The 27792-nt window shown below is 38.9% G+C and overlaps 1 protein-coding gene across 8 annotated transcripts; it reads left to right on the forward strand.

Annotated features, from left to right (window-relative positions):
• On the forward strand, window positions 1-27792 carry LOC149228587 (uncharacterized). Of its 8 annotated transcripts, none has more exons than XM_089378280.1 (6): window positions 1-264; window positions 417-536; window positions 655-848; window positions 21396-21470; window positions 23410-23485; window positions 25426-26054. In XM_089378280.1, exons 2-6 carry the CDS (start codon window positions 494-496, stop codon window positions 25497-25499), a joined length of 462 nt encoding a protein of 153 aa, XP_089234406.1. In that variant the 5' UTR covers window positions 1-264; window positions 417-493; the 3' UTR covers window positions 25500-26054. The 8 variants fall into 8 exon arrangements, with proteins under 8 accessions (XP_089234406.1, XP_089234405.1, XP_089234401.1 ...); XM_089378279.1 differs by having other exon boundaries at window positions 2-264; window positions 402-536; XM_089378275.1 differs by having other exon boundaries at window positions 47-264; window positions 417-532.

Below are 27792 nucleotides of genomic sequence, written 5' to 3' on the forward strand. Positions count from 1 at the left end.
ATTCTAATTTCATCGTCTCATCAAAGCAGCAGGACGCGCACCGTTCTATTTCTATCCGTCTCTGTGGCTGTCGCATACTCCCCCTTTAAATTAGACGCTCCTCACTTTTAAAACTCTGCAGCCGTCGGTTTCCCGCTCAGCGTCCATGTGACCCTGTGGAGGAGTTGTAGCTTGTGTCTTTTAAAGAACGGGGCCCTCCGCAGAGTCTACTATTCTACATGTCACTCTAAGCACGAAGATCAACACTGCACCAAGATCAACACTGTAAGCGCAATCATCCTTATCTCTATATGCATGCTGGTGAATAGGCAGATTTCCCTTCTTCTAACCTGACCTAGCGGAGCACTGGGTAGAGGGGAAGTATATTCATATTCACATTTTCTCATCTGAAATTATATTAGGGGCTCTGGTATTAGGAATAATTTCACCTTACTGGCGGAGGAGATGGTTAGAAGGAAAACAGTTCCCCCAAGGAAGAAGAGTGGCAGTGGCAATGCTGCTTCTACATCTGGTGTTGGAGTGTCAACACCTGGTAGGTATATATGGGTTTCGTGCTATATATATTGTTCTACATTGCATTTTTGGTTCTGCATAAATAGATGAATAAATTAGAGGGCATTCAGATTGATTGGTTTCAGTTGGGGGTGATTTAAGGTTCAGCAGGAGAAAGAGGCGAGCGCAGAGGCTCCGCTAGGCTCGCATCTACACCTGGAAGTGCTGCTAGCCCATCGGCACCTTCTGGAAGGAAACCCCATCGATTTAGACCTGGAACAGTCGCTCTCAGGGAGATCAAACGCTATCAAAAAAGCTTTGAACTCCTCATTCCATCCCTACCATTTGCTAGAATTGTGAGTAATATATTTAATTTCCTTTTTGTCTTTTTCAGTAGAACACTTTGCGGGATTTTCCCTATTCCCTGGAATAGTTGGAGGTAATTCCGAGGGACTTGTCCAGATTTTCGAAACTGTGATTCTAACATTGCTTTAGTGGATGATTCAATATGAGGGAAATATCAAAAAAATATTGGCAAGCATAAAACTTAGACTTTAATATTCCTCAGTTTGACATTACAACCTTGACAGAGGACTGAAGCCCCTATTTGGTCTGTTTGGGCATAAATCCTTTATTGGCACTGAGGCTTACATTGTATATGCGTTATTAATTCATTGGAGATAAACTTGAACTATTAGGGAATGATTTTAGTAACTTCCTTTTCCTTGTTTCCTAAAGTCATCTTAGTTCCTCAGGGATATGCTACAGAGGCCATTTTTTTTTTCTATAAACATTTATTCTTTTGTGGAAGTAATGCCATCTCTTGAATCCTTGGTTTCAGAAACTCAGACGTCACCCAACCTCTTGCATTGTGGTTCTTTTATGAAACTTTTCTGCTTGCGATTGCATCCCTTTAGACTGTGTTTCACCAAGTGATTCCAACTAGATGCATGGGCATGACATTCCAGGCCATAGTCGGCTCTCTAGCCATTGAAACAAGGAAGAAAGAACCCTTGCACCTGCAACATATATCCTGGGCAGAAAAATCCCATTAGAATATTATATCTGCTGTGCTGTCAATGTGAAAGGTTTTCCCTCTATTTAAATGATTTTCATACTGAATATTTTTTTTAACAACCACGTTGCCTTTATTTACTCTCTCTAATATCTATAAGATGGTCGTTTTATCTTTTCACACTGTAGAAGTTTTGAAGTCTAATAACTAGGTTTGCTGAAATTGGCTTGTAGTTATATGATACATCATATATATTACCTTGTGCCTTTTATTGATGAAGTGGGTCACACACTGTATCAAATACTGAGTCTGCTGGTCTTGACCTAAACAACTTCTTTGACAGGCTGGGAGCACACATTAACTAAACCGGTTCCTCTTATCATTATTCTAGTTTTCCTTATTTGTTTTATGGGCATTCTTTGTGAGATTTTTCTTTATTATATTCTGAATATGGCCTCGAGTTGGTAGCTTCCCTGCAAATTTCAACGTGAAGATTTCCCAATATTTCACAATTTGTTAAGGAGGGTTGAAGCCTAAGAAATTCTCTTTGACATTGCTTTGGAATAACATAAGTTCCTACACTGACTATCCTTATGAGACTGGATGCTGTTCTTTGTCAACCATAATTTTTATACTGAGTTAGAGATTCATATGGATATCAATCAGTTCCTCTTCTCTATTTTGTGGGTATTCCTTTTCTCATTAGTACGGTGCCAAACATGGTTTCAAGTTGTTCAATGTTAGCTTCCTGATAGACAGATTTCTAAATGAAGTTTTACGAAAAGTTATATGGAAATCTTGAAAGGAAAAATGATTTTACAAGTTGTTCTTTTATGAGGGTTGAAGTGTAGGTAATTCTCGTTGATGTTGCTTTGGAATAAGATACATCTGGCACTGACAATCTTTGATAGATAAGTTCTCATTTGCCTAATCATAGAGCTATAAGTCCTTCAGGGTTAGAATCCTGGTCCATTACCAATGCAGGGCTACTTTAGTCTTTTACCAGGGGAATTGTCATCCAGGAATAAACTGCTACCTTTATTTATAGAGTGACATTTTTGGATGTAATATTTTTCTTTTTGGGTTTGGAGCTGTGTGTTTATAGCTATGAATAATTTAAATAATAATGAAGTCCTACCTTTGCCAAATTTAGCAGGTTGTGACCGCATAAGTGGGGAATAAGTGGTGGTTGATCCATGGAGACCCACTGAGTATAAATGCAGCATTAGAAATACCCATGTGTATATGCCCTATGTCTAGGACACTGTTAATGAGGGTTGGTAGATATCAACAATTGGATTATATTGATAGGGCTACTCTGTGACTCTGTGGGTGTCATATTTTTCATTTCTTACAACACTTCTTCCTTTTTAAGATCCCTTTTTGATAGTACACTTCAAAAATAAAATTAGTGTGTCCTACTGTGTGTATATTGAGGCAAATGAATGACATGAGTCATGAAAGAGCTAGTGAACTGAAGAGAAATAGGAAAGAAATTATAGGACAGAAATACATAAACTTATAGAAGGGATTAATGCCACTTCAGAAATTATTAGTTTCCAGATTCCTTGTGTTAAGGTTATTGATGTCCATGTTTTGGACTAGCAATATGTTGTCCATCTTCAAGACGAGATGAAAGATATAAATCAAGAAAACATGAGAGAAAGCTGCTCAAGTTAAAATTGATGCCACTTTTGTTGTATGCATGCAAACTTAAATGCTAGTGTGTGCATGAAGGCGCGCTACACAAGTCTTGTGCACGTGATGTGTTGGACACACCAATTCTTCTTTGTATGTGTGCGAGTTTACCTTTTCATCTGTTGTTAAATGGTATGTTTTTTTTAGTAGTGGAACATGTTGAGAAATCAATGCTAGTAGAGTTAGGGTTAGATTTCTCTTTCTTGATAATTACTTGTGAATTAAGTTGGCTTCTTTTACTTATTTTTTATATTATATTTCATCAAGCAATTACCAAATTATGTGTGTATGAAGATCACAAAAGCACGAGACACAAGATGTAGGCACTCTGCCAGGGCAAAACCCCTATCTAGGGGAAAACCCAGTGAAAAATCTCTTCCTTAAATAGTTTTCTTGAGATAATCCAAGACTCTTAAACCTAGACACAAAACTCTTCCAACCATAAAGTCAACCTTTCCTTCTAGTAACTTTGACCTAGATCTTTGACCTTGCAGCAGTAGCGCTTCGACCCAGCAAATCTAGAATTTCGACCTTCTAGCAGCAAAATCTTCGACCCAACACTTCTAGAATTTCGACCCTTCCAGCAATAAAACTTCGATCTAGCAACTAGCCCAATAACTTCGCATAAGAGAGAGAAAGAGATAGCCCAAAACCTTCAACCTTGATCCTTCCAACACTTCTCTTCTTGGAATTTCACACTTTTTCTCCCTCCTTCACTTGGATATCGAACTTGTGAGAGAGATACCTCCAAATGAATTCAAATTGCTTGTATATATAGGCTTTAGGTGAGATCGAATTGCCCTGTTTGAGACCGACTTGATCTCTTTGAGGCCAACTTGGTGTGGAGGTGTCAAATACCTTATATGACTCAATAATAAACCTTTTTACATGATTCAAAAGCCCAAGAAGGGTTTAAAATGTACAATGACTCTAATGATTCAATATAAATCGTAGGAGTCCACAATGGGGACTTTGACTAATAAAAGATGACCCAAGCATGAAACCCATGCTTTAATAAGTTATTGTTTCAATAATAAAATTTTTCTTTTTTCATTCTTTTGATAAGTATATTACATAATGACTCAAATACATTTATGAATACTGAAACTAGTTACATTCTTCAATACTCTTTCTTAACTAGGGAGGTATTCATAATAACATATGCAAGTATAAGGAAGATCTCAAAACATATGAACTATGAAGAGTTTAGGCACTGCAATGCCATGGACTAGATTCTTGACTAGGGCAATCTATCCAGGTGCGACTAAGATGGACTAAAGCTTTCAGCCTCTCTAGGTACCATCATGCTTACTTGCTAACCATCAACTCAGGGATCCAGGTGTGTATCCAAGGTCAGAGCTCTATGGCCAATGCCACACTCCCTACTTCTGGATCTAGACATGAACACATAGTGCCAGCCTGATGTCCTCTCAGGCAATGTGTCTCACGCATAGCCTCAACAAATCTCTTCCAAACTTTTATCATTATCAACAAGATCAACACTATCTACTAAACCAAGCATGTTTCTAAGATAATCAAATTTCTTATTAGGAATAGACTTTGTTAGTATATCAGCTACCTGATCGTCGGTCGAGACATACTGTAGCTTCATGATCCCATCCTACACCAAGTTCCTAATGTAGTGGAACTTATTGTTGACATGTTTCGTCCTAGCATGAAACATGAGATCTTCAGACATCTTGATGAAGCTTTGATTATCACAGTAGGACCTAGAGGCTTCTTGAACAAATCTGTCAGAAGCTTCCTCAACCATACAGCCTCCTTTTGTACTTCACACGCAACCACATACTTTGCTTCAACACTACTCAAAGCAACAAGATCTTGCTTTCTACTAATCCATGAGATCATGGAAGATCCCAAACTAAAGCATCCACCTGTAGTGCTTCTTCCATCGGTCTCATTGCCACCCCAATCAGAATCTATTAAGGCAATCAACTTGACTTTCTTGCTATCGTACTTTAGGCAGTGATGTATAGTGCCACGAAGATATCTCAATATATGCTTGGAAGCTATCCAGTGATCATGACGAGGCTCCAACTGAAACTGACTAAGAATGTTCACAACAAAACATATATCCGACCTAGTATTTACTAGATACATTAGAGAACCCACCAAATTACAATATGAGGTAGGATCTATGAGACTTGAGTCAGAGCTCCTCAACTTCTTGAGATTGGTGATCATAGGAGTAGTCATGGGCTTGGAATCCATCATTCCAAATTTATGCAACAACTTGATGATGATATACTTTCCTTGCCCAGATATATCTCCCCAAGCTTCTACCATACTTCCAGGCCTAGGTAATAGTGCATTAGTCCCAAATCCTTTATCTCGAATTCAGCTGTGAGCATCTTCTTGCATTCTTGTATCCTTCGCTCCACAGTCGTAATGAATAGGTCATCCGCATATAGTAGAATAATGACTGGCTCATTATCCACAACCTTGATGTAGAGATTTGGATCAACAATTCTTTTTCATGAACCCAATTCTTAGAAGCTATGCATCCATTCTTGCATACCATGCCCTAGGAGCTTGCTTCAAACCATATAGTGCCTTCTTGAGTCTACAAACATGAGTGTCTTTGCTATTTACTTCAAATCCTTCGATTTGTTCAATGTATACTTCCTCATCGATGGTCCCATTCAGAGTTGTTGCCTTTAATCCATTTGATGGATATTCCATCCCATTGTAGCAACCAATGAAATCAAAGATCTAATGGTAGTATACTGTGCAAAGGTTTCTTCATAATCTATGCCTTCCAACAAATCTAGCTTTGTATTTGTCTATACTTCCATCAACAACGTGCTTGATCTTGTAGATCCATTTGGAGGTGACAACTGATTTGTCACTAGGTCTAGGAACGATTTCCCAAACCCCATTCTTCATGATGGATTGATATTCTTCCTGCATTGCCTTCTTCCATACTTCTTGATGAGCAACTTCTTCAAATGTAAATGGTTCAACTTCAATCAGTTTTGTCATATATGCAACATATCCAGAATATCTTTTTGGCCTTTTGCTTTCTCTAAAGGTTCCTTTCTTAGCTCCATGTCCTTCAACATCTTCAATAGTAGCTTTTAACCAATCTGGACTCTTCCTTCTTCTTCTTGAATTGTAGAGGGATTGTCATGGTGTACTGCTTCTTCGAATATTGGTATAACTTCTTCATTATATCAATAGGGATATCTTTGGATCTTTTGTAGGCATGATTTTCATCAAATATAACGTCCCTACTTACTTCAATGTGCCTTCCTTCCTTGATGTGGATTCTATATGCTTTTGAGGAGAGACTATATTCAACGAAGATCCCTTTGATGCATGTAGAATCTAACTTCTTTCATTTGTCCTTTGGAATGTGGATATAGGCAGGACTCCCAAAGATTCAAAGATGGTCCACACTTGGCTTCTTCCTTGTGAATGCTTCCTTAGGTGTAAGATTCTCAAGAATTCTATGAGGACTTCTATTTTGAATATATATTGTTTTCGTTGCTGCTTATCCCCATGGAAATTCTGGTAAGTCTTGATCAAGGAGCATTGTTTTTATACCTTCTTCAACTGTCCTATTCTTTCTTTCGACCACTCCATTTTGTTTGGGATACTAGGGAAGAATGAACTCACTCTTAATTCTCGCTTCTTTGCAATATGCAATCAATTCTTTAGAAGAGTATTCCCCACCATTGTTGAATCTCAAAGTCTTTATTTTTCTTTCGGTTAGGGTTTCCACTTCAGATCTAAACTCTTTGAATTTCTCAAACACTTCATCTTTTTTCTTGAGAAGGTCGAGCCATGTCTTTCTAGAGTGATCATCAATGAATGTTACATAGTAAAGATGACCTCCAAGTGATTTCACACATAGGCCCACACAGATCAGAATGATGAGGTCTAATATTTCTTTAGACCTTGTTTCACTATTTGTAAATGGTTTTCTTGTATTTTTACCCAAAGAACATCCCTTGTGTGAAAATTCGAGAATCTTCACCCGAATCAACTATTGTAACAACTTATTAAACTTCTCCTATCTGTTAATTACTGAAACAAATTATTTACTGTTTCCTACAACATCGAAGCTAATACAACTGCAGCCTTCACTTAATTAATTTGCCCAAAACAAGAATAGAACAATAGAGAAAAATCCGCACAAGTGACACAATATTTTTTGGACACATGTCCTCAAAAAAACCCAATGCGGGAAAATCGGTGCAACATATATGAGGGTTTTTATTATTAAGCAATAGTTTTTCAATACAACTCTAGATGCCCTCTCGGCAATCCAATTACAGAGAAAATAAACTGGCAGAAAAACTTAGTGAGATTACCTCACTCTACCCGACAAATCTCGGTTGTTCCGACAGCTGAACCAACTGTCCTTGGCTATCTCTGCGCTGGCCCCCTGCGTCAGCCTCAAAAGGCTCCGCGTAAGCTCAATTGGGAAACGTCTTGCCTTCTGGAGTAGTTTCCAGCCATCCTGGCTCAGAAATGTCAACTCCTCTGCAAAACTAGGAATTTTGCTTTGGATGACTATGTTGTCTCTACGTGAGCCTTTTTGGCTCAACGTCAAGCTCTGCGTGAGCCTTTTTGGCTCAGCGTCAAGCTCTGCGTGAGCCTTTTTGGCTCAGCGTCAAGCTCTGCGTGAGCCTTTTTGGCTCAGTGTCAAGCTTTGTGTGAGCCCCTTTGGCCTAGCGTCAACCCTTTTGGTGTCTCTCTGCCTCTCTATGTTGCTTATCCCGGGTCCTGGAGAAGATACTCCAACCCAACTATCCTTGTCCCTCATTACAACATCTCGCTATCGAAAATCTCCCGGCAGCTCCTATGCTATGCTTGAGAAAATCAAACTTTTGAACTCTTTGTATGTCTTTCCAAATGATCCCCAAGTCTCCTTAAAAAATATCCTTGTTGACATTCAATGACCCAGATTAGAAGTTAATCAATGGCTAAGATCATTTCTGCTTGATCCTCGTCTTCTTCTAGAAGTTACACCCACAGTTAGATTAATACCCATTAATTATTTTATTTTCCTAAGTTTAGACTTAAGGTCCCATTAAAAATAATTAATTATTTTTAATAAAACTATTTTTGGGTGGAATTTCCCAAAATGCTTTTTGGGTTTTTTGGAATACATGTGCCTAAGTCTCCCTGCAAAATTTGAGACTGAGAGCACATCCAATGCTACCAGAAATCAACACTCCCTCTTAGCGAGGAATGTGCTCTAGCAATGCACCCTGCTGGAGCATCACTCTGTTCTGTAACATCTCCCTCTGCGCTGCTGATGTCTGACATGCTGTCCACCAACCACTGCGCAAATGCTGCATCTATACTGCTGCTGACCCTGCCACTATCAACATTGCATCTGTATTGCAACTTTCTCTAAAATTCTACATCTGTGCTGCTGTTGGCACTGCCACTGCCAACTCCCTTTGCACTGCAAACTATTGCTGCTATTGCATCAACAATGGAAAAACATCCCAAATTATTGAACTAACTGTGTTTAGTATGATACCATGTGAATGCTGGATGCAGCCTGACTGTTACTAGTCTCTGTGCTGACCCTCTGAATCCACTGCGCTATTGCACACCACTGCTCTGTGCCATCTGCACTGTTGCCAACTCTGCTCTGCGTTGCTTAGTCTCTGGTGATCCTAGCCACTGCAACTGTCTCTCCGACACTACTCGACCCATCCGACACTAGTCCATCTTGGTACTTCTGATCTGGGCTCCCATAGCAAGGAATTAACCCAAGAGGTTGGCTCCTCAAGGATCCTACCCATTTGTAGCTCTTTTGAACTACAACTCTAAATCTCCCCACCTCCCACTTGGCAATGTGGCTGCCATCCCTGCCAAACGAAAAAGTCGAATAGCTTCCTCTCTCCTCTGTGCAACACTAGACTGGCCTACACACTTCTTGCTGGAGCTTGTAGATCTGCACTTCTCCGTTGCTTCTCAACAAATGAGAATTTGGACTCCTTGGCTGGAAGTCCTCCGAGGAAGAATTCCCTCAACTGTGTCTCTCTTTTCCCTATGACGTTTTTCTGCGCAACAAAATGACCTGTAGAAAAACGGTGTCCCACCAACTCCTCCTCACGTTGAGGCTTCAACACTGCTCCCTGTGCCACATCAAAATTTCGATCTGGAAGCCCTTCTCTTTGTCGACTCACTCAAAGAGAGACTGCCTCAAAAATCTGCCCTCCGGCTAGGACTGCGCAAACCCGTCTGGAGATTCAAATTGCTGCCTCCTGCAACTTTTTTTTGACCTCCTTTCCTGCGCAGCGCTGGGATCTCTGGCACTGTTCTTCTTGCTTCACCTGCACTAGCTTTGATACCATGTGAAAATTCGAGAATCCTCACCAGAATCAACTACTGCAACGACTGATTAAACTTCTCCTATCTGTTAATTACTGAAACAAATTATTTACTGTTTCCTACAACAAATATCGAAGCTAATACAACTGCTGCCTTCACTTAATTAATTAATTTTCCCAAAACAAGAATAGAACAATAGATAAAAATCCACACAAGCGGTGACACAATATTTTTTGGACACATGTCCCCTGAAAAACCCAATGCGGGAAAACTGGTGCAGCAGATCGAGGGTTTTTATTATTAAGCAGTAGTTTCTAAATACAACTCTAGATGCCCTTTTGGCATTCTAGTTACAGAGAAAATAAACTGGCAAAAAAACTTAGTGAGATTATCTCACTCTACCCGACAAATCTCAGCTGTTCTGACAATTGAACCAACTGTCTCCAGCGATCTCTGCGCTGGCCCTGATTCAACCTCAAAAGGCTCTGCGTCATCTCAACTGGGAAACGTCAAAGGTGTAGGCACTTTGCCAAGGCAAAACCCCTATCTAGGGGAAAACCCAGTGAAAAATATCTTTCTTCAATAGTTTTCTTGAGATAATCCAAGACTCTTCAACCTAGACACAAACCTCCTCCAACCACGAAGTTAGCCTCTCCTTCCAGCAACTTCGACCTAGATTTTCAGCCTTGCAACAACAACACTTCGACCCAACAAATCCAAAATTTTGACCTTCAAGCAACATAATCTTCGACCCAACACTTTCAAAATCTTCGACCCTTCCAGCAATAAAACTTCGATCCAGCAACTGGCCCAGTAACTTCGCATAAGAGAGAGAAAGAGATAGCCCAAAACCTTCGACCTTGATCCTTCCAACACTTCTTCTCTTCTTGGAATTTCACACTTTTTTTGCCTCCTTCACTTGGATATCGAACTTGTGAGAGAGATACCTCCAAATGAATTCAAACTGCTTGTATATATAGGCTTTAGGTGAGGTCGAATTGCCCAGTTTGAGGCCGACTTGATCTCTTTGAGGCCGACTTGGTGTGGAGGTGTCAAATACCTTATTTGACTCAATAATAAACCTTTTTACATGATTCAAAAGCCCAAGAAGGGTCTCATAAAATGTACAATGACTCTAATGACTCAATATAAATCCTAGGAGTCCACAATGGGGACTTTGACTAATAAAAGATGACCCAAGCATGAAACCCATGCTTTAATAAGTCATTGTTTCAATAATAATTTTTTTTTAGTCATTCTTTTGATAAGTACATTATAGTCGGACAGATGGATTAGTGGATGGAGTTCTCTCTAGTTGAAAGGGAGTGTTAAAATTGGCAACTAGGGCCAAACTCCATGTGGGTCATCTTATTTATGGCAGCTGATATTTTTCTTGGATCCCTCTCATCGAGAGGTGTAGTATTGATCTAAAGATCATCCGATTCCGATAAGTATTCATGGAGTTATGAATTTATTTGTGTTATAAGACAATTCGTCAAGGTCGGCCAATAACTAAATAACACCCACATGTGCTCAACGTTTTAGTATAAAAAGAGTTGACTTGATTGTCATTTTAACACACACTTCACTCTTGATTTCTCTCCACTTGTTTGGGTTTTAGTGGAAGAGAGATCAAGGAGTGGAAGCCCTAGACGTTGGAGGAAAGGTGGTTGCCCTAGTCGCAACAAAGAAGACAGGCCAACGAAGCTATGGAAGTGATCTAAAGGAGCTTATGGAAGAAGTTTAATGCAACTATGGAGGAGGCCTTGACAAGCCCTAGCTGCGGTCCTAAAGCAACCCTAACGCTGTCCTAAATCTGCCCTAACCGCATATCTGCCCAACCCTAACCGCAAGTCTGTTCAAGCCCTAGACGCAGGTCTATTGAGGTGTCTTGGGTGCAAGAAAGGGCGGCGTATGATGCTACAAGAAGAGGCCAAGGCAACGAGGGAGTTAATGTCTGGTTCAAGGCTAACCAAGTTGCTGTTAGAGGGCCGAGGAGCTGAGCTTGGAGGTTGAGTTGAAGAAGGGTGATCACAGGTCTGTTTGGGGCAGTGAAAAGGTAAGGGAAGCTTGTTTTGAGTGGGCTGTAGGACTGTGGTAGGTTGCAGTCCTAACCACCTCAAAACAGGGATAGCGTGGGATTGTGGTAGGCTGTAGTCCTAACCATCTCAAAACAGGAACAGCGTGGAGAGGTTGAGGGCTCAATCAAACATGCCCAGAACATCAACGTGCTAAGGGAGGTGTCTCGTGAGGGTATGCCGCAATTTTCTAGAGGGATGTTCAAGCACTGTGTGAGGAGTTTAGGGCTGCCCTAGTGCCCTAACCAGGTCAGTCACGAACAACAGTATACAAACATATTTGGAGCAGCGTTTGTATGGTGTGTTGGTAGCGAGATACATGGGACAACAAGGTCACTTGGTGGAGAAAGCTATAGGACAACAAGTAATGACATGGTACAACAAGGCTACAATGGGACAGCAACAAGCATGGTGCTGCAAACTCATTAGGATAGTAGCAAGGTATAACATGCCAAATAGGACAACTAGGCAAGTGTGCTTAATACAACATGGTAAAAGTGGGACAGTAATTGTGATATGACATGGCAGCAAAGTGGGATAGTAGCTGTGACATGACAGCAACAAGCATGGACAACAATAAGAAATGGTGCAGCATGGTGCAACACGGTGAGGTGCAACACGATTATGAGATGCAGAATGATGATAGGTGAAGGAGTCAACTTGGAGAATCAGTTGTAAATGTACTATCTCTCTCTCTCTCTCTGCTGAACTATTGAAGAACATATAAGAAGAATTGATCAAGGGTTTCCCCACATTTGGGTTTGTCCTTGGCTAGCGCCACATCTTGTGTCCTCTTGTTTTGGCTTGTCTTTTGCAATTTATGTTTATGTTCTATCTGCAGTTTACTTTAATGCTGATGTGATTGCTAATCTGGAAAAGATATTGAGCTAACTATGAAAATTGAAATAAATTGCTCTAAGCATAAAACATACCTAATCTTAACATGGTATCAGAGCTGAGGTGAAGACAAAGCCCAAGCAAGAGGGAAAGAGCAATCACCGAAGACAGTTGGGAAAGGATCAATGGATTCCTCATCCCTCTTCAAATTCACCAAGGGTGAAGTTGAAGCAGAGAACATTATCAGAATGGCGCAGTGGAAGCTTTTGATGGCCTACCTTAAGATCACTTAAATGGGAAGTCCGGATCTAAGGCTGGAAGGAAAGGCAGATGCCTTGCTTACATTATGTGAAGGAGTGTCCGAAAGATTGGGACACATCACTTGATGATGATGACAATCATTCCAGGGACATCTTCAATGATCGATCAAGGAAATAGCTGACTCTTCAAAGAAAGCAAAGAACCCCAGGTATGAAGAATCAAATGTTGTTTTTGATAAGATAAATGAACGTTTATCTTGTATTGGCCCTCTCCTTCAGATTCTTTGGGAATCTGGCTTATTGATTGTAGTGCTTCAAGGCACTTATCGGATAGAAGGGTGTTCTCTCTAGTTTAGTAGAGATGGAAACAATCGTGGGATTATACTTGGAGCCGATGCCACCTATCCCGGAAAGGGTGTAGGGAATGTTACCCCTCAATTGGATGAGGGTAACTCGATTCATTTACAAGAATCTCTTTTATGTACCTGATTGCAAGAAGAACCTGGTGTCCATTTCAACAATGGAAGTCAAAGGTTTCAGGGTGGCATTCATCAATGGAAAGGTACGTGTTTGAAAATAGAAATTTCAAAGATGCTTTTACTCATTGGTTCAGGGTTGGCAATTTGTATAAAGTTGCAGGATGGTCCATTGGGGACTATGTCAGTTGAGACATCTCATTTATAGCACCGAAGGTCTACTTATTATGGGGCCCTACCCGATATGAGTCAGATGGTGACTTGGATACCTGAATTCAAGAAGAGCATGAAGGTACATGTCCGAGATGTATTGAAGGAAAATCCTACAAGGGGACCATTCCACTCATGTAGCAGGTCCACAGGTTTGGAACAACTCGAGGGGTTTGAGATTCATGATCGAGAATCTCATGTATGCAGGGGGAAGAAAGCCCTCAATGGCTTGAGGCAAAACACCCCGGATTTAGTTTGAGAGGATTGATAGCTGTCTGATGAGGCTGAGATTCACTAGGAGTGAAGCCGATCCAAACCACTGCTTGAAGGTTGTGGATGATAGACCTCTCATACCGACACCTTATGAGGACGACCTCTTTCTGACAGGTGCAGACCCTCTCATTTGCAGAAGTAAGAGGGAGTTGGATTCTGGATTTGGAATGGTGAACTGCCAGCCCTTGACTACCTTGATGCAGCCTAACTTTCAGAAGTTATGTGGTAGTGATGCTGGACCAGATTTGGGAAAGGCCTTCGGGTATCATAAACTCATTTGCTTTGATGTTCTTGGTGAACTTCCGTCCGGATATATGTTTTGCAGTTAGCATGTTGGGCTCATATTTGGTTGGGCCTCACTTGATTGGTGCCAAGAATCTTCTGAGATATCTTCGGGGCATAATCTCTCATGGATTGAGATAAACTGTCGAAAATGTGAAGCTGCATGATTATTCGAATGCTGACAAAGCACGCAGTGTGGAGGATCTCAAGAGCACTTCTGAGTGCTGATTCTCTTTGGGTTCTGCTCGATATCCTGGATGAGCAGGAAGCAGAAGACGGTTACTTTGAGCACCGCTGAGACCGAATACATAGCTACGAGTATGACCTTGTGTGAAGCTGCCTGGTTGCGGAAGCTCTTCAATGAGCTATTTGTACACATGATGGATACCATCGTGATCTTCTGTGTCAACCAGGGGGGGATTCGATTGTTGAGGAATCCCGTATTCTATGATTGCTCTAGCAGATAGACATCAGATACTACCTTATCTGGGATATGGTACGTCGATGAGCGAGGAGGCTCCATCGCATTGAGACTGATGTACAGGTCACAAACATTTTGTCAAAGCCCCCGGGAAAGGTCAAATTTGTGACTTTCCAGAACGACTTGGAGTTGTTGAGAGACCCTTTTATGAGGGTCCTGCATGTTGCATGCATTGAGCTCTGGGAGCTCCGTGGGGCTTAAGGTACTACTGGAGCAACACACGACCATAGGGAAACTCACCCTCCCCTAATGGTGCGCTGTGTATAGGGTGAATGGCTCAACCTTCCCCTGTGATACCCCGAGGCGACTTAGGGACAGGATGAATGGTTCTCCTGTCGAGGCATCCTACCCATGCAGTCTGGGACTCATGGGAAGTACCTCTCATCTGGCCAATGAGCAAGGAAATGGGGTTAGGGACCATAGTAGTACTATTGATGGACGCATCGTTGTATCTACCGTACTCCCTATGCTAGGATGACCTCCATTGATCTAGGTTCAGTATGAGTGGTTTGAAACACTATCTTGTGATATTGATTTGGGATCAATGAAACTGACTTCAGGTCAGTAAGAGTGATATGACTCACTATCTTGGATTGATCTGGAATCGGTAAGAGTGGTATGACACTCTCTTCATATGGAACTGACTTTGAGTCAGTAAAGAATGGTATGAGACATTCTCGATCAATTCTTCTTCTTCATGGTTCAACAGAGCAGAGCAGAGCAATGTCGGGCATTGATGGCAGAGATAGTACAGTCGGACAGATGGATCAATGGATGGAGTTATCCCTAGTTGAGAGGGAGTGTTAAAATTGGCAAGTAGGGCCAAACTCCATGTGGGTCATCTTATTTATGGCAACTGATATTTTTCTTGGATCCCTCTCATCGAGAGGTGTAGGATTGATGTAAAGATCATCCGATTTTGATAAGTATTCATGGAGTTATGAATTTATTTGTGTTATAAGACAATTCGTTGAGGTTGGCCAACAACTAAATAACACCCACATGTGCTCAACGTTTTAGTATAAAAATAGGTGACTTGATTGTCATTTTAACACACACTTCACTCTTGATTTCTTTCCACTTGTTTTGGCTTTTAGTGGAAGAGAGATCAAGGAGTGGAAGCCCTAGACGTTGGAGGAAAGGTCGCTGCCCTAGCTGCAGCAAAGAAGACAAGCTAGCGAAGTTATGGAAGGGATCTACGTTGACCTAAAGGAGCTCATGGAAGAAGTTTAACGCAACTATGGAGGAGGCCTTAACAAGCCCTAGCCGCAGTCCTAAAGCAACCCTAACGTTGTCCTAAATCTGCCCTAACCACAGGTCTACCCAGCCCTAACCGCAGGTCTGTTCAAGCCCTAGACGCAGGTCTATTGAGGTGTCTTGGGTGCAAGAAAGGGCAACACATGCATGATGCTACAAGAAGAGGCCAAGGAAGCGAGGGAGTTAAGGTCTGGTTCAAGGCTAACCAAGCTGCTGTTAGAGGGCCGAGGAGCTGAGCTTGGAGGCCGAGTTGAAGAAGGGTGATCACAGGTCTGTTTGGGGCAGCGAAAAGGTAAGGGAAGCCTGTTTTGAGTGGGTTGTAGGTGACAACGTGGGACTGTGGTAGGTCGCAGTCCTAACCACCTCAAAACAGGGACAACATGGAGAGGTTGAGGGCTCAAACATGCCCAGAATAGCAACGTGCTAGGGGAGGTGTCTCATTGGGGTATGCCGCAGTTTTCTAGAGGGATGTTCAAGGACTGTGTGAGGAGTTTAGGGCTGCCCTAACCAGATCAGTCATGAATGACAATATAAAAACATATTTGGATCAGCGTTTGTATCGTGTGTTGGCAACTAGATACATGGGACAACAAAGTCACTTGGTGGAGAAAGCTATAGGACAACAAGTAATGACATGGTACAACAAGGCTACAATGGGACAGCAACAAGCATGGTGCTGTAAACTCATTAGGACAACAACAAGGTACAACATGCCAAATAGGAGAGCTAGGCAAGTGTGCTTAGTACAACATGCCAAATAGGAAAACTAGGCAAGTGTGCGTAGTACAACATGGTAAAAGTGGGACAACAGCTGTGATATGACATGGCAGCAAAGTGGGACAACAGTTGTGATATGACATGGCAGCAAAGTGGGACAGCAGTTTAGGGCTGCCCTAACCAGATCAGTGATGAATGACAATATACAAACATATTTGGATCAGTGTTTGTATCGTGTGTTGGCAACTAGATACATGGGACAACAAAGTCACTTGGTGGAGAAAGCTATAGGACAACAAGTAATGACATGGTACAACAAGGCTACAATGGGACAGCAACAAGCATGGTGCTGTAAACTCATTAGGACAACAACAAGGTACAACATGCCAAATAGGAGAGCTAGGCAAGTGTGCTTAGTACAACATGCCAAATAGGAAAACTAGGCAAGTGTGCGTAGTACAACATGGTAAAAGTGGGACAACAACTGTGATATGACATGGTAGCAAAGTGGGACAACAGTTGTGATATGACATGGCAGCAAAGTGGGACAGCAGGTGTGACATGATAGCAGCAAGAAATGGTGCAGCATGGCAAGTGTGGACAACATGGGCATGGTGCACATGAGACATGCAGTATGACAACATGACTCAACCATGGCACATGGCACTGCAGTGCAGCATTAGGTGCAGCAGTCATGAGGTCCAACATTGTGATGATGGGTGCATCATGGTGTAGCACGGTGAGGTGCAACATGATGACGAGATGCAACACGATGATAGGTGAAAGAGTAACCTTGGAGAATCAGTTGAAGCAGCATGTCTTCAACTGATCTCATCTTCTTAGAAATGATTTATGTTCTTATCAAGCTAAGTCAAAGTGTTGACTTCTATTGTAAATGTACTATCTCTCTCTCTTTCTCTCTGCTGAACTATTGAAGAACAAATAAGAAGAATTGATCAAGGGTTTCCCCACATTTGGGTTTGTCCCTGGCTAGCGCCACATCTTGTGTCCTCTTGTCTTGGCTTGTCTTCTGCAATTTATGTTTATGTTCTCTTTGCAGTTTACTTTAATGCTGATGTGATTGCTAATCTGGAAAAGATATTGAGCTAACTATGAAAATTGAAATAAATTGCTCTAAGCATAGAACATACCTAAACTTAACAAAGGGAGAACACAATATTTTGAGGACTAGTTAAGGGTTGGTCTGGTGCCCTAACCAGGTCGAAAAACTACAGAAGAAATGTGCTTAGGCTGAGGTTGTAGACAACTAGGAGTCTTCAAGAGGTATGTATGCTTGTGTAAGTTGGTGAAGTTAGCAAGGCGATAGTCTAGATCTGGACAGTGTTGTTTGGGCATCTTGAGATCAAATTGGAGGGCTGAAGTAGGTGTCCAAAGGGTGCCCTAAGTGCAGAACTGAGAAGGACATTAGGTCTGCTAGAAGTGGCAGTGGTTTGGAGGTCAAGGGTTGAGTCTTTGAAGGACAGAAGAAGGCAACCAAGTAGACTAATCATTCAGCCCTAGTCTGCTATTGAAGGCAGACTTTCTACGGTTAAAGTAGGTATCCCTCCATGCCCTAAGTTTGTCTTCATTGGAGCAACATATGAAAGCAATGGAGGGAAGAAGCCCCAAAGAGTTGAGGAAAAACATGTGGGCAACTAAGGAGTTGTTCTCAAACGGCGTTGCAAACAACTCACAAGAAGACCCTATGTGTTGATTCGTTGATGGACTAATGATCAACTAGATGGCAGATTGGTGAGCTGTGTTCAGTGACCTAAAGGAACACGATCCGTTGATAGAGGCAGATTGGTGTTGTTGTAGATTGGGAGTAGAAGGACCAAAAAATGTGTTCATGGTACGACCAAGTGGAGTTGTGAAGTGCATTACATCAACTAGTAGGCCAATTGTATCTTGTTCAGGGTAGATTGATTGTCGAAGGACTGACACCAAACCCTAGTTTGTATTCTTGTATCAGTGATTGTATGAGGGCCATGATCCCTGGTACAAGAGCCCTAGATTGTTGTATTATAGATTGATAATATAATGAAGTTGGGTTATCAAAAAATTGTAAAAAGTTGCCTATTTGTGCAGTGGTTGATTTACTGTTGTATTTGTTCTGTTGTGCAAAGTAGTTTGTATTGGCATTTGAGTTGGTTGTGTCAGAGATTCTAAAACCCTAACCTAGATTCTCTAGTGCCTTGGAAAAACAACATTCCTTTTCAAGATCCCTTTTTAATAGTACACTTCAACAATAAAGTTATTGTGTCCACTAGTGTGTGTATATTGAAGCAAATGATTGACATATGAGTCTTGAAAGAGCCAGTGAATTTAATAGAAACAGGAAAGAAATTATAGGACAGAAATACATAAACTTATAGAAGGGATTAATGCTAAGTCAGAAATTATTAGTTTCCAGATTCACTGTGTTAAGGTTATTGATGTCAATGTTTTGGACCAGCAATATGTTGTCCATCTTCAAGATGAGATGAAAGATATAGATCAAGAAAACATGAGAGAAAGCTGCACAAGTTAAACTGATGCCACTTTTGTTTTATGCATGCAAACTTAAATACTACTGTGTGCATGAAGGTGCGTTCCACAAGTCTTCTGCATGTGATGTGTTGGACACACCAATTCTTATTTGTATGTGTGCAGATTTTCCTTTTCATCCGTTGTTAAATAGTATGCTTTTATTTAGTAGTGGAACATTTGTTTTTGTATACTGTTAAAATTTGGCTTGACTGATTAGAGAGTAGGAAAACCTTTGTAAGAAGATAGAAGTATTTATATATTGGATTTTGTTCTTTTACTTGCTAATGAATGACTAAAGGTTTAGAATTGCGAGGGGCTTGAAGCTAAATATTGAAGATTTGCGGAGATTGGAGATTTATCTAGATTTGGGCAATAATTGTTCTAGTGAGGAAAATTTGAGTAAAGACCCCCAATAAGAATTCTGTGAGAGGATATTTTTGCTGATTGCTGCAAATGTATGATATTGTTTTCTATCTTGTTGGCTGGCGTTACCACTTCTCTATGAAACTCGGTTTTCATAAATTGAACCCATTAATCTAATGAACAATTTTGAAATAACAATTAAGTTGTAGGTCCCAACAGACGACTTAAGGGAAAATCAGCCACTTCAGTTGCTGAAACATGCTGTACGGATGGCAGAAATGAGTTTGAAATGTGTTTCAATCTGTACAAACATGTTCACTGCATGTGGTACACAATTGTACAGACTGAAACGGATATTAGTGTTTCTGTACCAAAACGCACTTGGTACAGCAGGTGTTGGTGCATTTCCTGTAACATAGATTTCAAATCATATTCATTGGGGAATTCAGGCCATCTACATTCTCAACTGTTAAGTTGAGGCTAGGTTAATGTATACTTCAAGTTTTGATGGCTCTCTTTTTGAGAATGCACGCTAGTATTTTTGACATATGAATCACAATTTTGATTTCTAATTCATAGGTAGGGTAGTTAAGTTCATGATCTGGTACTTTGGCTGATAAGCTATCACTCTGCTAAGATTGGAGATCTAGCACACAGTCTCTTTAGCACACTAAAATATTTCGTCACGTTTGTTGCTCCACTCATCTAATCTTGACATCTTTTTCCCTTCTGCAATGATGTGATAGGATGAGCGATTCTAGACAACTGGTCTGCAATATATGTATAGAACCAAACAAGCCCATGAAACTTCATAGCTTTGTGACATTGATAAGAGTTGGCCATTCAACCTACACCCTATCTTAGAAATGATATGGTTGAGATAATGAACCTTCCACCATAAAAGCTCATGTTTGTGTAGTACTTGTTTTCCTCAGCACTTCATCTATTTGTAAACGTTCCTCGTATTCTTCATCTAATCTCAAAATGAATCAAAATGTCATTTGATAACAATTACAAATTTAGAAATGATATTTTTTGAAACATGTTTTATTAGATATAGATGTGGCAAACACATTGGCGACCTCAACAAGTAACATTGTAAATTCATAATGGCTAGACTGTATTTTGAAAGTTGTCTTGTGAACATTGTCTTCTTTTTTAATCCTCAATTCAAATGAGCTTTTAAGAATAAGATATCACCTTAAATAAAATAAAATAGATAATCCTTATGGAGGAAGGAACACTTATTTTTGATGATAAACTTGATCTGTTATTGCAAATGTTCCTCATATTCTTCATCTAATCTCAAAATGCATCAAAATGTCATTGGATAACAATCACAAAGTTAGAAAGGTATTTTTTGAAGACATGTTTTATTAGATATATATGTGGCAAACACATTGGCGACCTCAACAAGTAATATCGTAAATTCATAATGGCTAGATTGTATTTTGAAAGTTGTTGTGAACATTGTCTAACATTGTCTTCTTTTTTAATCCTCAATTCAAATCAGCTTTTAAGAATAAGATATCACCTTAAATATAATAAAATAGATAATCCCTATGGAGGAAGGAGCACTTATTTTTGATGGTAAACTTGATCTGTTATTGCAAATGTTTTCAGTCATTAGAGCATTTTTCCAAGTGTGATTGTGATTTTACGTCTTTTAATATTATAATGATTCATACAACTTTTTTTTTAAATATTTACAGTATTGATATCAGTTCATTCTTTTTTCATCGATTATGTTGGTTCGCATTCTTCCTGTAGCGTTGTCATTTTGATAACTATTTAACTTGAAATTTTACATTATTATTTTGATTTTTGTTTTTAAAATGTTCACAATATTGATATTGGTTCATTCTTTGCATCTATTATTATGTTGGTTCACTTTCATCCTTTAGCGTTGTCATTTCAATTAATATTTAGTTTAAAATTTTATATTACCATATTTTTGTTTTTTAAGAATCATGTTGATATTATAGTGAAGCAAATTTTACTAAAGAAATGTCCTATCTGTTTAATATCTTGGTCGCAATGATGTTGATAACGTGTGTAGGACAATGGGTCACATATCTAAGTTTTTTTTTGATGTTGTGGTGGATATAGGTGAGGGAGTTGACTATGTATTATTCTCAAGTGGTGAGTCGATGGGCCGCAGAGGCCTTGGTAGCTTTGCAAGAGGTATTATATAAGTTGGTGAATGTTAAAAGTAACAGCATGCTTTCAATATGCCTTACTGTAGTTTTTTGGGATGCTTTTCCACATTTGTGGATGGCATTCCTAATCAATCTGTTAGTGTAAATTAGTGTGTCCAACTTAAAAAGATTCAAACTGAGCACCTATTAGCACAAAACTAACCAAATGCCTAGCAACAACAAAGACAACCCCTTGAATTTTATTTTATTTATTCATCTTATCAAAAATCTAATGCCTAAAATTGTAATATTCTTTAAATTCTCTATAAATTCATGCTGCGATAAAATATTTTCCTTCAACACGTTCCTCTATATTATCTTTCTAAGTGGCGGTTATTTGCCAAATCACCTTTTTATGAAATCTCCAATGGATTACATTACAGCACCTGTGACATTGATCTACCTTCTATGTTGATTAGTCTGGTATAGCAGGAAACATTGTTTTTATTATTGTCCTATGGTTTTTTTTTACCTAAGTACCGATTCGTGGAATATTATAGGTTTCTCATTAACACATCAGAAGCTACATGGGCATTTATTACTTGCTTTTAGATTATTTATATCTGTATTAAAAAAATCCCAAAATACCATCCAGTTTGCACATGCCCATGATCTTCTCCAGACTCCAACATATTCTTATTTTTCAGATATTCAAAATAAAACATGGAGGGCTAATTTGCCTCCTTGACCCCTTGAAGTCTAATCTTGATTCTCGCACTGTTAGCATTATAATTCTCACATCTGATAAAGTTCTCCAGTTCAGTAGCTTCTAATTGAAGCCGAATGGTAGAGGGATCCTCTTCCAGGAGAGTTGTAGAAACTTCTAAATATCTTAAGGCCATCTTCTCCTTCCTTCCCCAGTTTCTGGTCACCATCTTGTCCTATGCCTGGGTAAATTTAACTGTTCTTTGAATGGCAACTTCCTACCGTAAGATCCACTATCAAGTGTCATTAGTGTAGTAATGACCTTTTTGGGCATCTAAAGACTGAGTACAAAATGATGTGTACATCATATTAAACAAACCTACAAGCAACTATAGGTCTTAAACAGAGACCAAAAGCCATATCTTTAACTGCCCTGAAAGTAAATATGTTATCCAATGTCAAGTGGACATAACAGAAATTTCCCTATCCTATATTTTCAGGCCCCTTTAAAATCCATCAAATCTACCATCTAGGATATCTAGGTGTCTAAAATACCGAAATGGTTTTCAAAGATTATGGAGGTTCATGTTGGCTTGATTGTTTATAGAATTGAAGCATAAATAACTTTCAAATTGTTCAATAGCTCTCTAGTAGGTCCCAAACAAAACAAGTTTTGAAGGCCAATAATCAGGGATCTGATTGTTTGTAGGATTTTAAAGCTTGGTAGCTATGGATCTTACAGTTATGATAGGTCCAGGTATGGGTGAACTGAAGTTATATACTTCATTCTTAAGGTAAACACTGAACAATATCTCAATTCATCACACATCCATGTGTTTGGCTTGGTTAGTTACGTTACTTATACATAAGCCATCACTGTAACTTATGTAAGAATTTTCGGCTGGTTAATTTGGTTGGATGCAATAAAGAGCATATACTTAATCTTTAAACTAGTATAATCTAAAAGTCCAATGAAGCTCTCACGAGGACTCAATGCATCTGGAAAGTATATTCATTGGCCGTGGCATTTCGTTGAAAATTATGATACCTTTTCTCCAGGCAGAGCTTGACCAGGGAACCTATATTAATGCTTATTTCCACCATTAGAATTGCCTTATACTGTTGAATTCTCCTAATTGTAGTGGATGTTTTATATCCATTCTTTTCATTAGTATCCTTCTAGGCCCAAACTATATTCAAATATGTTTCTATATGTATTCAGCATTATTTGTAAGAATGTAATCTTTTGTAAGTTTGAACTATTTATTTTATTATTGCAGGCAGCTGAGGACTATATTGTCCATCTATTTGAGGACACAAACTTGTGTGCGATTCATGCAAAGCGTGTTACAATAAGTAAGTTGAACTTGAAGACTTTCAAAATTATCAATTACACGCTTTGATGCTTTAGAACTTTCTTGGAATCTCTTAGATTAGGCTGTGGTCTTATATGTTACAAACAGAAGTGTCCATTCCTCTGTTTCCATCATTTTCATCATAGTTAGAACTATTATAATTCTTTTAGAGTAGTGTATTTCTCATAGCGTGCGAGTGGTTTATTCGGGTAAATCCATATTGTTATCATTGGAAAGGATAGTTGCATGGGGACTCGTTTCAGTCAATCTAAGAGATTCCATGGAACTTTAGAACAGTTGGGAATGTTCCCTTTTGAAGGGTGGTGACATTGACCTTCCCTTCGGTTTCTTGTCTAAAAAGGGAGCAATCTGGCAAATTTTGAGTGATTCCTAAAACTTGTACCCCCATATCTCTTGTTCTCCTTTCTGGAAACTCATGCCACATAGGCATGAGTTTTGTCAGTGCTGAAATAAGAAATTTTACTTAAGCATCTAACTTCTGGAAAATTATCTGTTCCATTTAAGTGGCAAGAAATAGTGGGCAATCTTTATCATTTTAACATTATATCCTGCAGATTATTAATTCACAATTGTATCAGAACAGAAATACAACAGTAGGCGAATAGAATCTTCAGTTGTTTATGCCATTATGTCTTGAAAAGCCTCGCAAAATAACGACACTAGGCTAATGATGTGCCAAGCTTACGAGGAATAGGTAACTACAAAATCCCACCCCTGATTAATCTCAATAGTTATCCTTACGTTCCTCAGGTTTCTTGGCTGACAACTACAAAATCCCACCCCTGATTAATCTCAATAGTTATCCTTACGTTCCTTACGTTCCTCTTAATACAAGTTATTTCTAAAAAAATTCTTAAATCTTTTTTTAGGATCGGAGATAATCTTAGCAGAAAAGTTTTCCCAACAATAAAGATTATGCATATTGTTTTGAATGTGCCTCAAGTTTACTTCAAAAGTTGCAAAGTTGCAATCAACTACATCGGTTGGTGTCTTAGGTTCCTTGCCACATGTTGGTTACAAAAGTTGATGGTTATTTTTAATGGAACAAAATATATGATTGATTTTTTTGTATGCTTATGTTTCCAATGGATCAAATTGCATGAAAAGAGAGATAGAGCTATATATCCTCAAGCTTGTATTAGGTGTGATTGAAACACAATCCACAAATTGTTCTCACATATTTTTTTGTAAAGATTTTAAAAGTTGAACCTTGTGACTAACTCCATTTAGCTCTACTAGTCTGAAAACTATCTTAGTCAGCCATTTGTATCAAATCACCAGTTTGGGCAAAGAAAAAGTGGGAAATAATAGGATTAGTTTGTTCAAATAGCATAATAAAACAAGTTAAGTAGAAGGAACAACTAACATTTTCAATATTTTCCAAATGGGCGTGTTATTGTGCTTGACATATGAAGGAATTTGACATGGAATGGTGAAAGTGGGAGGAGCTCCTCTCCTCCTTGTCATCTTGACTTATTTCAACTTTTTGTCATTGATAGCTCCACAACGTGGGATCACAATGTACCCAAAGTACCCTTAGGTGAGATGGTTCAAAGGTTATGGTTTGTGCTTTGCTTAGAGTTTGTAATAGTCTTTGCTTATCAGTTGGTTGGCCGTCGTAAATGAAGGTTTTTGACTCAGTTTCACATTTATATTTGTTGGTGGCAATGATGCACTATGAACATACTTTTATTGTTAAATATTCACACTGAAATGAGCATACTTTTATTGTTAAATATTCACACTGAAATGAGCATACTTTTATTGTTAATCTCCACACTGAAATGAGCATACTTTTATTGTTTATCTCCACACTTAACTGATGATGCCATTAAACAACTTTTAGTGTCAACTTTGTTGAACTGAAAAATTTAGCAGTATTTTTACTTCAAGATGATATTTTCTGACTGACTTGTCCAGTGGAATTAATCTTCTTACTATTTCAGTGCCCAGAGATTTGCGACTGGCTAGGCGCCTTCGTGGTGGGGGTTTAGACAGGCCGTGGTGAAATTGCAGAAATGTATTGCTAGAAATTAGAATATTCTAATTTGTTGTCTGGGATTACTTTCCACTGTAGTCTCTAGAATATTGTTCAAGTTCTTTGAGGTATCTTTCAGGGAAGCTAATTTTTCTGCATTATAACTCTGTACCCTGTACAGCTGACGTATCAGTTAGACAGGCCGTGGTGAAATTGCAGAAATGTATTGCTAGAAATTAGAATATTCTAGTCTGTTGTCTGGGATTACTTTTCACTGTAGCCTCTAGAATATTGTTCAAGTTCTCTGAGGTATCTTTCAAGGAAGCTAATTTTTCTGCATTATAACTCTACCCTGTACCGCTAACGTATCATACAGGGAAGCTAATTTTTCTGCGTTTTAACTCTGTATCCTGTACAGCTAACGTACATTCTGCTCTATTGCTAATAATTTTGTGATTATAACACACGTTTCACTTAATTAATTCTGTACATTTAACTTTAATGTAAAAGTTTGAGTTGGCTCAAACGGGGATTTGATCAATCCCGCATCGAAAATAGTTAACTATTTTAATATTGTAGTTTTGGATCTAAATTAATTACATTTGAGATATTTATTTTTAGAAGATAATTCAAATGCGATTAGTTCACATGATATCAGCTATATATGTTTATGACTGCTAAGAAAACATGTTAGAAACTCTTTTATGATATAATCTACAGAATAAGCGTTGATAATTAGCATTTCTACGCTCCATTACATTGTTATAGAGATCAATCACAAACAAAAAAAAAAAAACAACTTCGCATCACAATGTCACTAAGCATAAACCTACAAAAGCATTTGCAGGCACTCTTAATACAAGTTATTTCTAAAAAATTTCTTAAATCTTTTTTTAGGATCGGAGATAATCTTAGCAGAAAAGTTTTCCCAACAATAAAGATTATGCATATTGTTTTGAATGTGCCTCAAGTTTACTTCAAAAGTTGCAAAGTTGCAATCAACTACATCGGTTGGTGTCTTAGGTTCCTTGCCACATGTTGGTTACAAAAGTTGATGGTTATTTTTAATGGAACAAAATATATGATTGATTTTTTTGTATGCTTATGTTTCCAATGGATCAAATTGCATGAAAAGAGAGATAGAGCTATATATCCTCAAGCTTGTATTAGGTGTGATTGAAACACAATCCACAAATTGTTCTCACATATTTTTTTGTAAAGATTTTAAAAGTTGAACCTTGTGACTAACTCCATTTAGCTCTACTAGTCTGAAAACTATCTTAGTGAGCCATTTGTATCAAATCACCAGTTTTGGCAAAGAAAAAGTGGGAAATAATAGGATTAGTTTGTTCAAATAGCATAATAAAACAAGTTAAGTAGAAGGAACAACTAACATTTTCAATATTTTCCAAATGGGTGTGTTATTGTGCTTGAGATATGAAGGAATTTGACATGGAATGGTGAAAGTGGGAGGAGCTCCTCTCCTCCTTGTCATCTTGACTTATTTCAACTTTTTTTCATTGATAGCTCCACAACGTGGGATCACAATGTACCCAAAGTACCCTTAGGTGAGATGGTTCAAAGGTTATGGTTTGTGCTTTGCTTAGAGTTTGTAATAGTCTTTGCTTATCAGTTGGTTGGCCGTCGTAAATGAAGGTTTTTGACTCAGTTTCACATTTATATTTGTTGGTGGCAATGATGCACTATGAGCATACTTTTATTGTTAAATATTCACACTGAAATGAGCATACTTTTATTGTTAATCTCCACACTGAAATGGGCATACTTTTATTGTTTATCTCCACACTTAACTGATGATGCCATTAAACAACATTTAGTGTCAACTTTGTTGAACTGAAAAATTTAGCAGTATTTTTACTTCAAGATGATATTTTCTGACTGACTTGTCCAGTGGAATTAATCTTCTTACTATTTCAGTGCCCAGAGATTTGCGACTTGCTAGGCGCCTTCGTGGTGGGGGTTTAGACAGGCAGTGGTGAAATTGCAGAAATGTATTGCTAGAAATTAGAATATTCTAATTTGTTGTCTGGGATTACTTTCCACTGTAGTCTCTAGAATATTGTTCAAGTTCTTTGAGGTATCTTTCAGGGAAGCTAATTTTTCTGCATTATAACTCTGTACCCTGTACAGCTGATGTATCAGTTAGACAGGCCGTGGTGAAATTGCAGAAATGTATTGCTAGAAATTAGAATATTCTAGTCTGTTGTCTGGGATTACTTTTCACTGTAGCCTCTAGAATATTGTTCAAGTTCTCTGAGGTATCTTTCAAGGAAGCTAATTTTTCTGCA

Source organism: Pinus tabuliformis, chromosome J (assembly GCF_031772625.1).
Source record: "Pinus tabuliformis cultivar Carrire ecotype Pingquan chromosome J, CPIR1, whole genome shotgun sequence".
NCBI classification, from domain to species: domain Eukaryota; kingdom Viridiplantae; phylum Streptophyta; class Pinopsida; order Pinales; family Pinaceae; genus Pinus; species Pinus tabuliformis.

What these genes read in the sequence shown, in the direction of transcription:
- LOC149228587 (XM_089378275.1), top strand. Translation starts at nt 445, where the DNA reads ATGGTTAGAAGGAAAACAGTTCCCCCAAGGAAGAAGAGTGGCAGTGGC. An exon ending in CCCTACCATTTGCTAGAATT is followed by an intron (nt 849 to 21,395) that starts GTGAGTAATATA and finishes TGGTGGATATAG; the next exon opens with GTGAGGGAGTTGACTATGTA. An exon ending in TGCAAAGCGTGTTACAATAA is followed by an intron (nt 23,486 to 25,425) that starts GTAAGTTGAACT and finishes TGACTTGTCCAG; the next exon opens with TGGAATTAATCTTCTTACTA.